Source organism: Phacochoerus africanus, chromosome 8, assembly GCF_016906955.1.
Source record: "Phacochoerus africanus isolate WHEZ1 chromosome 8, ROS_Pafr_v1, whole genome shotgun sequence".
Classification (NCBI taxonomy): domain Eukaryota; kingdom Metazoa; phylum Chordata; class Mammalia; order Artiodactyla; family Suidae; genus Phacochoerus; species Phacochoerus africanus.
In genome coordinates, this window is record NC_062551.1 from 64,653,953 (window position 1) to 64,668,993 (window position 15,041).

Here is a 15,041-nt window from a genome sequence, read left to right on the forward strand (position 1 = left end):
TCCGTGCAAATCCAGGTCCCACCCAGGCTTGGGGCATCCTGGGAGTTCGCTAGGTCCCGGATAGAAACCTCATGTGCCCCCCCTCACTCCTCGGGGCCTGGGCTCTGCCTGCAGGCGCGGGGGCAGGGGGGGGGTCACTGCATGTCACCTTCCAGCTGTAGTGGGGGCTTTGCCCCAATTTAGAGATGGGGAGCCCGAGGCTCAGAAACACCCTGACCCACCCGGGTCCGAGCTCACGGCTGCACGAGCTGACCATTCTGGCCCTTCCCTCAGTCTCTGGCCCATTAGTCAGGCAGGAGAGCAAGGGTGGTGCCCGGCTCTCAGGCACCCCTCCCGGGGCGGGGGGCTGAGGGTCCCAGGAGTTGGTGACCATGAGGCAGATGGGGAAACGCTGGCCCAAGGCCAGGTCAACATTCTGAGGCGCATCTGGCGAACAGCAGCCACTGGGAGCGAGCATTTGGCGTGGTTTTAAGTGGGCAGCGTGAGGGTGACCCACTGACCCCGAACATCGGGGGTGTGTCCCCACCCTGGGAAGAGCAGCCACCGCGCTCGGTCCTGGCTGGGTCGGCTCCATCACCAACCTGCCATCTGCCCAGCGCCCCCTTTGCTCTCAAAAACTGCCTGACAGTTTCACAAAGGCTGGCTTGGCCTGGCTCCCTCACCCAAAATGAGCCGTGTTTTCTGGAAGGAGAACTGCCTTCTGGACAGTGTTGCGTGAAGAGCCCCAGGGGTCCGGGGCCGTGTTTATAGGAGAATTTAATTATCATTGATTTCTTTAGCTCTTTCCAATCTGTGATTTCGACTTGCATAACTATAATTGCTCTGAAAGTTTGCGCTGCCAATCCCGACTGTGCCTGGCTCCAGGCAGCCCCGTGATGAGGGGTCTGGGGCCTGTGACTTTGCCTTGACGTCACTGGGGTTTCTGGACCCCTGGGGGAATCGAGAAGCCTTGAGTTGGAGAAGGAGAAGGTGCAGGTCCTTGCACACAGGAACCCGGTGCTGGCACAGGCCAGGGCACGCCAGCCACGCTGATGAAAACCACCTGCCGCCTGCCTGGTGCCCATGCGTGGGTGCCCGGAGAGGCCGGCTGGTGCGGGCCGCTCGCACACAGGAGGGAGCAGGGCTCCCCGTGGGCCACTATTCCTCTTAAGTCCTGGCCTCGGCGCACCCACAGCCACTCAGGATGTGTCTCAAGCCCCAGTGCGAGCAGGGCAGACCCTTTAGCGTGGCGAGCACAGGGGCGGTCACACCCCTGCCCGGGGCGGGGTGGGGGGCAATGCCCTGGCAGAGAGATTGGGTGGAGCTGAGTTCTTCCAGCTGCAGTGTGTGGAATTTGTGGCGATTTGGGTAGAGAGATGTAAACACTGGCCGAGGAGCGAGGCGGGCTGCTCCCTTCCTCTGTCCTGGCAGCCGGGCTCCAGGGCTCCTCCGGCCGCTGCCCGGGGGTGGGTGCGTCCACTCTGATGCGCTCTCTCGGGCTGGCCGGGGGCTCCTGGCGGGACCTGGGATTCGGCGTTAAGGATGCTCTGCCGTGCGTTTCCTCCCTGGCTCCCTGTCCTGCTGACTGAGCGAAGCCAAAGCGCCCAGCAAGGTCCTGTCACCATCTCCACGGGGCCACGGGTGACCCACACACGTCCTCTCTTTGTTCCCTCTGGGGCTGGGTTTCAGACTCTCTCCTCCCCTTCCCCAGCCTTTACAACCGCCAAGAGTGCCTCTCCCTGTGACGGCAGCTGGGGTCCCGCTGGGGCCTGGGGAGGACACTGCCACCCCCCAGGGGCCATTTCACCCTCCCCACACAGTGCTGTGTCTCCAGGGCGGCTGGCTTCCCCGGGGCAGTGGCAGACGCGGTCACAGCAAGGGCCTCTCCAGGCCCTCCGCCGTGGCTGGCCGGCCCGCAGCCTCCCACTCCTGGTGCAGCCGCTGGTGTGTTATTTTATACAGCACGGCCATAAATTTCACTAGCCACTTGTCAACTTAGTTACAACGCAAATCCCAGCTGCTGGGGGGAGCCCTGCTCCCTCGCAGTCCTGGGCTCCCCAACGCCCTAAATTTGAAATGCGCTTCTCCGGACCATTTATTTCAATTAGAACCAGGAGGGGGCCAGCGTCAGGATGGGTGACCACGTTAAACGTGTGGCCACCCTCTCTGGGCCGCCCACCCTGCAGAGGTTGGAGGGGAGCTCAGCCCTGTGACCGAGCGCCCGACCCTGACTTGTTTGCCATGTCGCAGTCCCACTGCTGGGTGATTCTGCACGGCTGCCAGCCTGGCTTGTAAAAAGTCCCTGCATTTCCAAGGAAACGCAAGCGTTCGCCCCACAGGCCACCCTGGCACCCCAGGGGCGAGCGGAATTTCTGTAACTTCTAGGGCATGTCGGGGGCAGAGCGGGGGGTGGGTAGCTAGACAGGACAGGCTGGGAGGTCAGTGTCCTCTTTTCTGGAGCGTGGAGAGAGGGGTGCCGGCTCAGGGGGTCCCCAGGTGTCCTTGCTGGCTGGACGCCTTCATCCCCGTGGGCTCAGAAAGACACGGCAGCCATGCCTCCCAGTGCAGGCTTGCAGGACATGGGTCCAGGTCACGAATGTCTCAAGACTGTGGAAGGACTGGCTGTGACCAAGGCCTGATGTTCCAGGAACATCCCAGCAGCCCAGAGGCAGCTCCACTAGTCCAGCCATCTGGCCCCAGGCCAAGGGTGGTTCCGGAGGAGCCTGAGGAGTTCGTGTCTGGATGACAGGTGGCTCTGCCTGGAGGAAGCCAGGGTCAGCCCCCATGTTATCCCTCAGGCTAGGGGTGGGAAGAGGAACGGGGAGCCTCTCGGCTTCCCAGGGCGGAGATGCATCAAGCTGCCGCCCCTTTGAGCAGGGAAAGCTCAGCTCACGGGGCCCCAGCAGCCAGTGGGGGCCTTAGGCTTCCTGCCTCGGGAGCATGGGTGGGTGACCAGACTCCTGGGCAGGACCGGCCTCTGCATGTCACATCGGGCGGGTGCCTCATGCTGGGCAGCCGGCAGTGGGAAGGCCACTTGTACACAGCCCCTGCCGGCCTGGCCCTGGGTGGGAGGGCTCCCCGGTGTCCTCAGGCACGGCTGCATCCACATGACCCAGTGCGCGTGACCAGTGCACTGTGCTGGAGTGCGGCCACCAGCCCCTGTAGGAATGCCAGGCTCGGTCCTTAGGACAGGTCTGGCGCCTTCCAGCCAGGCTCTCTGGGTGAACTTTAATCTCCCAAGCCCTGGCACCGGCTGCATGGACTCTGTCTCCACCAGCCAGCCACCCGCTGCGCTCACCTCTCTGCTTGTTGCTCTGTATCCTAGACAGCCTGTGAGTGTGTAGACGGTGCTTTAGTGCACCTGTGCCTCTGGGGCTCAGACGAGCATCCCCAGAGAGCCGAGACCAGGTGCCTGCAAGTGTGACCTACACATGTGCACACACACCTACAAGTGTATGTGACACACACACACATGCAACTGGAGACCCCTGAGTGGAGTTCTTCTGCCATGACCCAGCTGGATGCTCAGAGCGGGTGGGAGCACCGGCAGTCAGTGGTCCAGCCTTGGCCTGGCCTCCTGCTACCAGGAGGAGACAGGGATACCTGCAGAGCTGGGGGCTGTGGGTCCTCAATCTCCCTCTCTCCCTCCCCCCCTTCCCCCCTCCCGCCCCCACTCCCCTCCCCTCTTTTCTCCGGCCCTCACTCTGGGTTCCCTGTGTGATCTGGGGGACCCAGCCTCCCTCTCCCTGCCCTCCAAGCCTCTACGTGCGAAGCTCGGCAGTGCCCACTTGAGTTCCCGCAGCCACTTCCAGGCAGTAACGCTTTGCTCTACTAAGCTGAGCATGTCGGGACATAGATATTCTGATAGATGCAACCGAAGCATCTGGAGGAAAGAGCGTCTTTTTTCTAGTTTCCCAAGTGCAAGGTGCAGCCTGGCCGCTGGGGCCCTTTCAGAGGGGCACAGAGATAAAAAGCATGCAGGCTGGCAGTACTCTCCATCAAAGGCGTCTGTGTACAGCAGGCGCGGCAGGGAGCCCCCATCACCTCAGGGCAGGGGCCCGTTAGTGGATTGGCAGGCTGAGGCCCCAAGGGAGATGGGGTCCACCCCAGGACCCACTAAGAGAGGGACCGGGCCAGCTCTGCTTGCCCTCCCCATGCCAGGGTGGGAGGCAAGCTGCAGGAGGCGGGTTCGGCCCCTCCTTCCCGGGAAACCGGTCCAGAGCATCTTTCCTGGTGCTCGGCTGCCCCCTTGAGGCCTCAGGGAGCACAACGTCCTCCGGCGGGACGGCCAGGCGCCTCCGCGAGCCTTGGCGCTGGGAGCACCCAGACGCAGAGAGGGCCAGAGATGCTGGGAGTCGCTGGAGGGTCCCAGTGCTGCCCACTCAGGGGCACATCCCCCGAGGGTCCCGCCATCTGGGCACACAGTCCAACGCGATTCGCCCCTGGGGCGGGGCGGGGGGGGGTGTGGGCGGGGCGGGGGGCACCTGCTCCCAGGGGCACCTGGGCCGGGACCACATCCGCGTTCCAGGCTGCCATCCAGCGGCCGCGGGGACGCGCGTGGGCAGGGTCTCCGCAAGGCAGGGGCGGGGCTGCTCTGAGGCCCGTGTCTTCCAGGTGTAAGTACTGCGACCGCTCCTTCAGCATCTCCTCCAACCTCCAGCGGCACGTCCGCAACATCCACAACAAGGAGAAGCCCTTCAAATGCCATCTGTGCAACCGCTGCTTCGGGCAGCAGACCAACCTGGACAGACACCTCAAGAAGCACGAGCACGAGCACGCGCCAGGTGGGGGCCCGCCCCTTGGACAGCAGGGGAGGGGGGGACTCGGAAGATGGGGGGAGATGTGAGGTGGGGGCAGGGAGAGGCGGGGAGGGGAGGGGGGAAAGGAGTGAGGAGAGGAGGACGCAGGAGAGGAGACAAGGGGTGGGGAGGAGGGGTGTGGGGAGGAGGGGGAGGGGAGGGGACAAGTGGGGAGAGGGGGAGGAGTGGGGAGGGGAGGCGAGGGGGAGGCGAGGGGGGGGAGGGGAGGGGCGAGCCAGTTCATCAGGGAGAATCTCCTACTCTTGGGTCTCCCTAAGAAGGGGGTCCCCTCAGAGGCCCCTTGTGCTGGCCAGAGGGTGGGGTGCAGCGGAGGGAAGCCCGGCCCTGATGCCCGGCTCCCCGCAGTGAGCCAGCATTCGGGGGTCCTCACCAACCACCTGGGGACCAGCGCCTCCTCCCCCACCTCCGAGTCGGACAACCACGCACTTTTAGACGAGAAGGAAGACTCCTATTTCTCTGAAATCAGAAACTTTATCGCCAACAGCGAGATGAACCAAGCCTCGACGAGAACAGACAAACGGTAAGAAACCCTATCTGGGACCCAGGAAAGTCTGACCCCCTGAAGGTCACGCCTAGAGCAGGGGCCCCACCTGGCGCCAGGAACCTTGCCCTCTGCCTCGGCCCCTCCACCTGCAGAGGGTGGCACTCAGGGCAGCACCAGGGCCAAAACAGCCAGCAGGGTTTGGCTTCGAGGGTAACAGACGTGCAGCCAGCCAGGCGTCATCAGCCAGCCACCGGCTCTGTGGCCCGAGCTCTGCCCACACCTCTGGCAACTGAGGGTCTCATTACATCTAATTTAGGTGCTGAAGTTTTCTTAACAAGACTGCTGCCCCTTTACACAGACACAAAAAGCAGAAACATGGCAGAATTCACCTCCCGGGGCGTGGGGGGGGGGTATTCCCGCAAAACCGGGGCCCCAGGGCTCCACTGGCAGAGAATCAGAGCCGCCCAAACCCCAGTGTTCTCAGGGCTGTGAGGCTCCCCCAGTCCTGCGGCGGGAAACGAGGCCTGGAGAAGTGGGGTGCCTGCTCCAGCCCGCCTGCTCTCCATGGGGGATCTGCAGCTCAGCGGCCCCAGGGCCCTAGACCCTACCCACCCCCAGCGAGGTGAGAAGGGTCCCGCAGGGCACCCAGCTCCCCAGGGGCCCGCTGCTTCCCCAGGACGGGCTGCGTCACCCTCATCGCTGGCACTCCGGAGACGTGTTCACATGGACATGGCACTTGGACCCTTACTGGCTCCTCTAAGCCCTAAATCCGTGCCCTGGGGAGGTGATCTCTCCTGGCACCTGGATGGGCTCAGAGGCCCCACCCCCCCACGCCTGGCAGTGGAGACCCGGATCCCGGGAGCACCCCTGTCCAGTCTGCAGCCAAGAGTGTATGTCCATCCCCAGCTCGGGGCCCACTGGTCTCCTGGGAACCCAGCCCTGCCCTCTCTCCGGGGTGCGAGACTGCAGTCAGGCAGCACTCCCAGGCTCTGTCTGAGAGCTGTCCAGGGTTCCAGCCATGTGATCTCGGCCTTCAGAGAAAGTCAGGGGCGTGAGCACCTGGGGACCAGGCCACAAGGCACATCCCGGCCCCTAAAGACTTTCCTCTGCCCTGTGGCCCCTGCACCCAGGGCAAAGCCAGGCCAGAGGCAACCAGCAAATGCAGGGCTCCTCCCCGGGGTGGGCACTGGACAGCCCCCCACCAGCCAGGCCTCGGGTGGCAGGCCCAGCTCTCGGCCACAAGGTGGACACATCAGAGGGCCACCGGGACAGAGGAGTTGTCCCTAGAGAGGAGAGGGCACGGCACGACCCTAACCCCATGGAGCGGAGTGTTTCAACCAGGGCCCCCCGGCGGGGAGTGAGGCTCAGACAGAGGAAGCCCGGGCCCAAGCAGCCTGCAGACCTGGCCCTCGGTGGCCTCTCCTGGGGAAGCCCCATCCCAGGAGCCAGGGAGCCCCACAGAAGGTGCCCCCCACATCACTAGGGAGCGGGAACTGCCGTCACAGTTGACATTTCCACTCGTCCACAGAAAGTGGCAGGACGTGGTGCATCCACTGGGGGAGAATTATCGCCCCGTCCCGTCTCTTTCGGTGAGAAGTCAGCCTTCTGGCCCCACAATCCCATGGCCCCCAGCGGAGTTCTGTCCCCAAGCTGCGATGTTGAATCCTGCCTCCAGCACCTCGGTGCGACCTTGATCTCATCTGGAGGCAGGCTCTTTACCGGTATCATCAGTGAGAACAAGGCCTCTGGCGTCGGGGACCCACAGCCCAGAGGACCGCTGTCCTCCTAAAAGGGGGGGTTTAGACGTGCACCCGGGGAGACACCCCGTGAAGACGAAGCAGGGCTGGCTGATGCGTCTGCCCGCCGCGGGGCCCCAGGGTCACCAGCACCAGGGGAGAGGCCTGGGCAGACCGTCCCTCACGGGCTCAGGGTCCAGCGCTGGGATGCAGAGATCTCGGGAGCCTAGGAGAGGTTGCGCCTGCCGGTTGCGCCGCGGCTTCGGGGCTGGATCGCCGTGGCCCTGGGGACACTCCCACACCCCGACTGCTGTTCGAAAACCTGGACACACCCTGCCTAAGGCCGATTGTACCCAGACCCCACACCCTCTCCCTGCTGTAGCCACGCCCCCCACCCAGTGAGCCCGGGTGCTAGACACAGGCCTCCTACCAACGACCAGGCCCTCTGCTCAGGGCAGGGGTGGGGGCACAGAGCCCTGGTCCCAGCGCCCTGGTAGAGGGGCCTATACGTAAAATTGCAGGGCGAGCTCGGGTTTGACTAAAGGACACACAGGGCTTCATGCTGATCTGAGCCCCAGGGCCCAGGGCTCCCCGCCTGCACTGCATCAGCCCTCGGCCTGGGGGCTGTTCTCACGTCAACTGGAGGCCATGGGCGCCAAGGTGGCAACCCCGCCCAAGGGGCCCCACTGCTGAGACCCAGGGAGGGAGGCAGGACCCAGCCCGAGGTTCTTGCTGCTGGTGGACGGTCGTGCGCCTGGTGTCCAGCGGGGCGTCCATGTCAGGGCCCCGCCGTCCCGGGAGGCAGGTACCTTCCCCGGAAGGACAAGAGACAAAGTTGGGAAGGGCCGGAGCAGAGCCATCAGGGCCTCCCCCAGCCCAGGGCCTCACTCGGCTCTGCGCCCAGAGGTGGTGACCTCTTGGAGACCTGTCGCAAGCAGGACCCTGTGTCTTCCGTGACAGACGCCAGCGCATTGAGCAAGGTCCAGGAGGAGGAGGGCTCTGTGCTGTGCCCCCCACCTGCTCTATCCACCTGTTGGACACCTGCCCAGGTGGCCTCAGGCCCAGCCCCCCTGTGGCCCCGTGTCTGGTCACAGACTTACAGACAAAACATGCACACCTGGTGACATTTTCTGAAGGGAACAAGCACCCACGCCCTCACTGCTGCTTTTTCTTCTCAATAACGGGGACCCAGACTGAGAGAGGCCAGCCCGGCTGCAGTGACCTCGAGGGAGGTGGGCGGGCTCTGGGCTGCAGGGGAGCCCCCCTGTCTCTGAAGCCCACTCACCCTGGCGGGTCACACGGCTGACAGCAGTGGGTCCAAAACCCTGGATCCCAGATGCTCCATCAGCAGGGGGGCGGGGCCTTGGCCCCCACCCCGTCCTCCTGTCCTCAAAGGGGCGGACGGGAGGAGTGAGCATGCAAGAGGGCTGGGCCAGCCACCCTCCTGAGCTCAGAGCCCCTCACCCCGAGGGCACCCTTCCTGCAGCGCCGGGACCCCCTCCTCCCCTGGGGGGGCCATGGCTTCCTTCCCTGAGGCCCGGAGTGGCCCACGCTGGCATCGCAGGAGCCCTGCTCTGAGCGGTCTCTGCCCGGCCCTCAGCAGGCATCCCTCGCCCCTTGAATTAGTCGGTCCACAGGGATGGCGGCTGAGGCCACAGGTGGGCACGCCGGCCTGTGGCTCTGAGGGCTGAGTGACCACAGAGGTGGGTCCTGGAAGGGACCTGGGAGGGAGGGCCGTCGGGGAAGGCAGTGGAGCCAGCATCAGCCCCTGGGCATCCGCATCCAATGCCCTCCATGTCCCTTCAGGCCGGAAGTGCAGGACCTGGATGGCACCTCCCAGTGCCCGGGCCTGGCGGGCGGGAAGCCGGAGGATGCGGAGGAGGAGGAGGAGGAGGACGAGCTGGAGGAGGAAGATGAAGACAGTGTGGCAGGGAAGTCCCAGGACGACGCGGCGTCCCCCACCCCCGACCCGCAGGGCGCCTACGAGGACGAGGAGGACGAGGAGCCGCCCGCTGCCCTGGCTGTGGGCTTCGGCCACACCCGAAGGTGGGTACCCGCCTCCGCGGGCCACACGTGATCAGGGACCTGTGTGGGGCGGGGGGGGGGCCTCACTCGCACCTGCGTCCTCCCAGCGGCCTTTCTCCTGCAGGGGCTTCGGTGCCAGGCCTGGGGGTGGCCAGGCCTGAGGATGGAGCATCCGGGCCCAGGCCTCCATACCCCGCCTCACACACATACACACACACACACACATAGACGTACGCAGACACACACACAGAGACACACGCAGACACACACAGACGTACACACATAGACACACACACCGATATACAGACATACCCACACACACACACACACAGACACACCGATATACAGACACACACACACACACACAGACGTACACACACACAGATATACACACACAGACACACCCAGAGAAGCACATACACAGACACCCCCCACACACACACACGTCCCCAGAGTGGGGGAGGAGAAGGCGGAGCAGGAGCTGGTCCTGGACCCCAGGCTGAGTCCGCAGCCACCTGCAGCCCAGGGCAGGGACAGTGGGCCTCCGGAGGGCTGTGCAGGACAGGGGCCGAGCACCTGCAGTTGGTGCCCCGAGCCACTTCCCCCACATCCCGCATTGGGAGCCCGCGCCCCTCAGAGCTGCCCAGACCCCCCAGAGCCCCGGGCGCCCTGCCTGCTGTTTGCTGTGTGCGCACACATCCTCACCGCCTTCCAGCTCCTGCTCGTGCGGCTTCTGTCCAGGTGTCCGCGTGTCCATGTGTCTGTCTCCTTGTGCATGTGGCTTGTGGAGACGCCGTGGCGTGCATGCAGGCACGGAGCCGGCCGAGAGGCGGCAGAGGCCCGGCCAGCTAACAGCAGGCCCCTCTCCCGGTCATTGGTGCAGGTGTGTTGAGGAGCAGCCGGGCGGTCTGTTAGCTTTGGAGCCGATGCCGACTTTTGGGAAGGGGCTGGATCTCCGCAGAGCAGCTGAGGAAGCATTTGAAGTTAAGGATGTGCTTAATTCCACCTTAGATTCTGAGACTTTAAAACAGACCCTGTACAGGCAGGCTAAGAACCAGGTAGGTACCGGCCAGAGCCCACCCCTCGCACCCCCCCAGGCTGGACGGCAGCGGCAGCCGCGCCTCATCCACTGGGGATGGCCTCGCTTCTCCTTGCGGCTGTCCCCCGTCTGCCTGGGGGACACCCAGGGCCCTGGCCCTTTCCCGCCCATGGCATTGGCTAGAGAGACCCCCAAATGACCCTGTTTCCTGCAACCAGGGGTGGGGCAGGGAGAGCTTGAGGGCAGGGGGACACAGCCAGACCTCCCAAGGGCGTGCCCCGTGGTGCTCACGGACACGTGGGTTCCTGTTCTCGAGTCCCCAGGGGGAGGTGTCCATCAGCAGGTGTCCAGCCCTCGTGGCTGCACTGGCCTCTGACCCAGACAGGAGCTGACAGTAGTCCAGGGTTTTCTTGAGGGACGCTGGCACATCGGGGGTCCCTGATTTCAAACTGCAGCTGTGACAGGCTCGGGGGGCCACCGGGCCGACCAGGCACGCCTCTGTTCCCCGGTGTAGGTGCCGCGGGCCCTGCCTCCCGCTTCTCTCCAGCCTGGGGGGCCGGGGGTTTCCCTCAGCTCTGTGCAGCCCACCTGAGTCTCAGCAAAAGCCGTCTGCGTGTCTGTCTGCGTCTCTTTACTAATCCTGTCCAGACCGTGACCGTGGGGACCTCCCCATCCCCCACCAGCTCTGAGCGGCCCGGGTCCCGTCCCCTCGTACCCTGTCGGCGAGGCCGGGATGCTCTCGGCTCTGAAACACTGCACATCGCGTCCCCCGAGCAGCTCTGTGCTGTCACCACAGTCATCCAAACGGGCGCCCCCACCAGGCAGGGCCTGAGCCTTGTCACCCAGGGTTCCTGCAGTAACTGCCAGCCTCCTGGTCCCTCCCAAGCGCTCGCTTGCCTGTGACTTCCTGCTGGTCACCAGGGGGTGTAGAGGCCATTGCGGGGGGTGGGGGGGACGTGCCTGCAAGAGGCTGAGGGAGGGCCCTGGGCACGGGCCCCCGCCGTCCACAGCCCCGGTCCCCTCCGCACAGGCCCTCCCGCACCTTCCTGCGCTGCGGGCCGGCCCCGCACCTCTGCCGCTCCTCACCTCTGGGTCTGAGGCCGGCCGGAGCGGGTGGGCAGCCGGGAAGGGGCGCGGACGGAGGCGTCCTGGGTCTGCAGGGCTCATGCCGCTCACCGCCGGCCCGCGTGGCCTCGCCCTCTCTCCCGCCAGGCGTACGCAATGATGCTGTCCCTGACCGAGGACCCCCCTCTCCACGCCTCCTCCCAGAGCCCTCTGGACGCTTGGTTGAACGTCACGGGAGCCACGCCCGAGGCCGGAGCCTTTAACCCCATCAATCACCTGTGACCGGCCGGGACGGGGCGGGGTCAGAGTCCGAGCGAGGCCACCACGGGCCCCCGACGTCCCCACAGAAATGCCAGCTGCGCCAGGTGGAGGTGCGGCCTCGGGGAGCCGGTGTGGCCTGGGGCCAGGCCAAGGAGCGCCCTCGTCCCCATGCCTGCCCACCCCCCGCCCCCGGGTGCCGTCCTCCCAGTACCACCCACCGCCACCTCCTCCGGTGGAGACTCCGGACACAGAGGCCTTGGCGCCGTGGAGGGTTTCACCGGCTCTGAGAACAGGTCTCGAGGACGAACGGCTTTGAGACGGTCCGGCGAACACCGCCCAGGCGCAGCACGGCGAGCCGCCTGCAGAGTCAACTCCATGGGAGAGGGCGGAATCGGAACCCCCAACAGACGCCGCAGGCCACGGCCGGGCACCCACGTGGTGTCTGCATGGCAGGAACGGACAGCTGGGCGTGCTCGCGAGAGGGGGTCACCCCAGCCGATTTTTATAATGGAAATGACGAGAATGACCCTTTTGGTCACCTTATTGACGACAGAGTCTATTTAAGCATGTGGTTTTAAAAATAGACAGTATTTTTTAAAAAAAATCGAAAAGTGACTTGCAAATTGTTTTTTAAAAGTAATTTTGCATTGCTTTGAAATCTCAGCTTATTTGCAAACCCAAACCTGCCTGGGAACCAGCACTGCGTTTGGGGCGTTCTCTGTCCTGTAGATAATGGAGAAATTTTCTATCCCTGACCGTGTTTGTAAAGTCAAGGCGGTTCTAGGCGCCCCAGGCAGACCGGGGGGGCAGGGCCCACTCCCGTGAGCAGTGGCAGACTGTGCCCTGGAGTCTTAGATGCGGTGTCCTGGGCTGGCCCAAGGCTGGGACTCGGAGAGGTGCCTGCCGTCATGTGACGTGGGATGCGTGCCCGTGGCCGCCACCAAGACCCCCCAATTGTCTGGGGCTGGTCGGAGCCGTGGCTTGGTCCCCGACGCAGAGCTGGGCCGGGCCCTGAGGTTCCCACCCCACGTCTGTGCCTCGGCCGCCCCGTGCCAGCCCCCCTCCCCACCCCCACCGCTCGTCAAACGGACGAGGGGAAGGCAGCAGGCATTCCCGGGGGGCCACCTGGGGCGCACTCAGGCTCCAGACTGCCGAGCAGCACATGCCACCGAGACCCCGGACCCAGGACCCGATAGCCGCTTCGCTCTTTGTGTGGGTTCCTGGCGGGCGGGACCCGGCTCCAGAACGAAGGGCGTCCAGTCGTGACCTACTGCAAAGAGCAGAGACAGCACAGCCCCGTGGGGACACGCCTCCCGGGGACCGGCTACTGCTCCGCTCGGATGGGCTTTAAATTATTCCCGTAGGGGCCAATTTCAAATAATAGTTTTGTTTTTTTTTCCCTGATGGAATTTACCTTAATCTGTATATAACTTGTAATTTTTTCTAATTCATTTCTTTTCTTATTTTATTTCTTCCTTAACAGTATTTTTGGCATTAGACATTCTTATTGTGAAGAAATAATGTTAATATAAGTATCTAGTGAAGGACCAAAACCATGTAATAAGGTTGTGTGTCGTGTGATCCGTAACCAGGGAGTGGGGCGATTTTTAATGTGCCAAATACCCCGCGTCCCCCCCCCCCACGAATCCTGCTGCCCGTTTTCCAGACAATCATGTGTTTTTGTTAAATTTGAGTTTCGGTTGCATTTGCATTTAAGACAAGTGTTCTATTTATTTCCTTTATTGTTTGGAAGAAAGAAGAAGCGCACCCTAACAAGAAGAGAAATTGCCCAAGGTGCCCTGGAACAGGTGTGAAAATACAGACGGTGGTGGGGCCGCTGCGGCCCCCCATCCGGCCGCTCCCCCGGCCTAGACAATCGTGAGCCTGGGCACGTGGGCGTCCGGCCGCAGGGAGGTCCCCCCAGGGCGCCCCAGACCCAGCTCTGGGCTTCAGCCTTTCCCCGATGGCATCAAGGCGACAGACTCGGAACGGCCTGCAGGTGCTCGGGCTGGAAGGTGGCCCCGGGGCGGCCGCTGGCATGAGGACGGGCAGACGCCAGCGCTCACGCCCCCTCGGCATCCTCGACCCCCCTCGGCCAGACCCGCCTGGTGTAGGAATTTCCAGCTTCCCCTTGATCGAGTTGGGACCCCTCTGGAAAGTCCTCCTCCGTTACAAACACCCCATTTCTGTAAACCCAAATTATATGATTCTTCTGGTAAAGAATAAGGTGTGTGCTTTTTTTTGCGATATGATTCTCTCGGTCTGAAACAGGACGCGCGGGCCGGCGGAGGCCCCAGGGTCCGTCCCCAGGGGCCCAGCCCTCCCTCCCGCTCTGGGCTGTCTGTGACTGCCGCAGTCACTCTTTTCCGGCCCATCTCCCTAAGCATTTCCTTCTTTCTTCCCCTCTCCCCCAAGAGCCTGGTTGCCCATTTTAAGTCCTATTTTTTTTCTTTTTGTCTCTGAGAACGATCAGCACAAGCCCGGTTTCTCCTCGGGCCGAGCACGTGGCAGGCATGGGGGGGGTCTGTCCTCGACCCTCTGAGAAGAGAGAACTGTTTCCTGTGCCCGGCGCCTCCATCCGTGAGGCGTCGCCTCGAAGCTCAGCACTGCCCCGGTCCTTCCTGGGCTCCAGCACCAGCTGCCCTCTCAGGCCCAGACGCCTCCATGTGCCAGGAAACCCCCCAGAGCCAGGGAGCCTGGGCCTGGCTGGAGAATCCCAAGACCCCAGCCTCAGAGCAGGGATGTGGCAGGATGGGTCGGCCGCTGTGTCAGCGGGCAGGTGGCCGGGTCAGGGCTGTAAACCAGGGCCCCACTGGGCCAGGCCCTTTGTTCCCGCTGCTACTGCTCCCCGTTTGGGCAGTTCACCCCCAAATGGAAGGAGGCCGCCTCCCTCTCCCCTCCTCTGCCCCTCAGACCCCAGCCCCCCATGGGCCCTCCCCCTCCCATTCCCAGGACAGTCAGGTGGGATCCCGGGCCTCCCAGCCTTTCAGGAGTGGGACCCCAAAGCCCCCAGATGCAAACCCAGGAGCTGTGTTACTGCATCTCAGCTGGAACCCTAGGGTGCAGGCCTGAGAGGGGGGAGCCTGAGACACTGTCCGGCCCCCTCGGGCTTCCTGCCACCAGTCTGTCCAGGCCCTGATTGGCCCAGCCACCCACCCCCCGCCCTTGCCCCACGGCCCCAGAGCCTGGCCCCGGAAAATCCGAGGGCCTTTGACCCGGATTTTGACTCTGTCCTGGCCACTTCCTCACTGAGCATTCGCAAAGCACTTGCCTGAAGACCTATCCCTTGTGTCAGCCTCAAAGGCTCGAAGCACTGGATTGTGGTCCGCCCTGCCCCCTGCCCCCGTTCCCCTGCCCAAGTGACTGAAGTCTACTGAGCTGTATTCACTGTGCTGTCCTGGGGAGGGGCGAGGGCAGTGCCCCCCCGGGAGAGCGCCCCGCAGCGCTGCCTGGGGGACAGACAGGGAGCCAGCCACCTCGCGCCCCTCCCGGCTGGGGACGCGAGGACACAGCTGCTCCTGGTGGGTGGTGGGCAGCCGGGTCTCAAAAGCCATGAAACTGTGTCTCTGTAGCAATGAGTGATACTGTGACCAAGACGTCCTCGCGTTCTTCCAAGGAGCGTCCCTTTTCTT

At 63.8% G+C, this 15,041-nt stretch overlaps 1 protein-coding gene across 4 annotated transcripts in view; it reads left to right on the top strand.

The window, feature by feature from the left end:
- PRDM16 (PR/SET domain 16) overlaps window positions 1-13,632 on the top strand; it is a 307,695-nt gene extending 294,063 nt beyond the window's left edge. For 3 of the 4 annotated variants that reach the window (XM_047791184.1, XM_047791185.1, XM_047791186.1), the window contains 5 exons: window positions 4,594-4,763; window positions 5,145-5,319; window positions 8,826-9,065; window positions 9,928-10,102; window positions 11,296-13,632. In XM_047791184.1, the coding sequence (XP_047647140.1) occupies window positions 4,594-4,763; window positions 5,145-5,319; window positions 8,826-9,065; window positions 9,928-10,102; window positions 11,296-11,430 (895 nt within the window). In that variant the 3' untranslated portion in view covers window positions 11,431-13,632. The remainder of the gene's footprint in view (window positions 1-4,593; window positions 4,764-5,144; window positions 5,320-8,825; window positions 9,066-9,927; window positions 10,103-11,295) is intronic. The other variant, XM_047791187.1, reaches the window with a different exon arrangement.
- The last annotated feature ends 1,409 nt before the right edge of the window (window positions 13,633-15,041 follow it).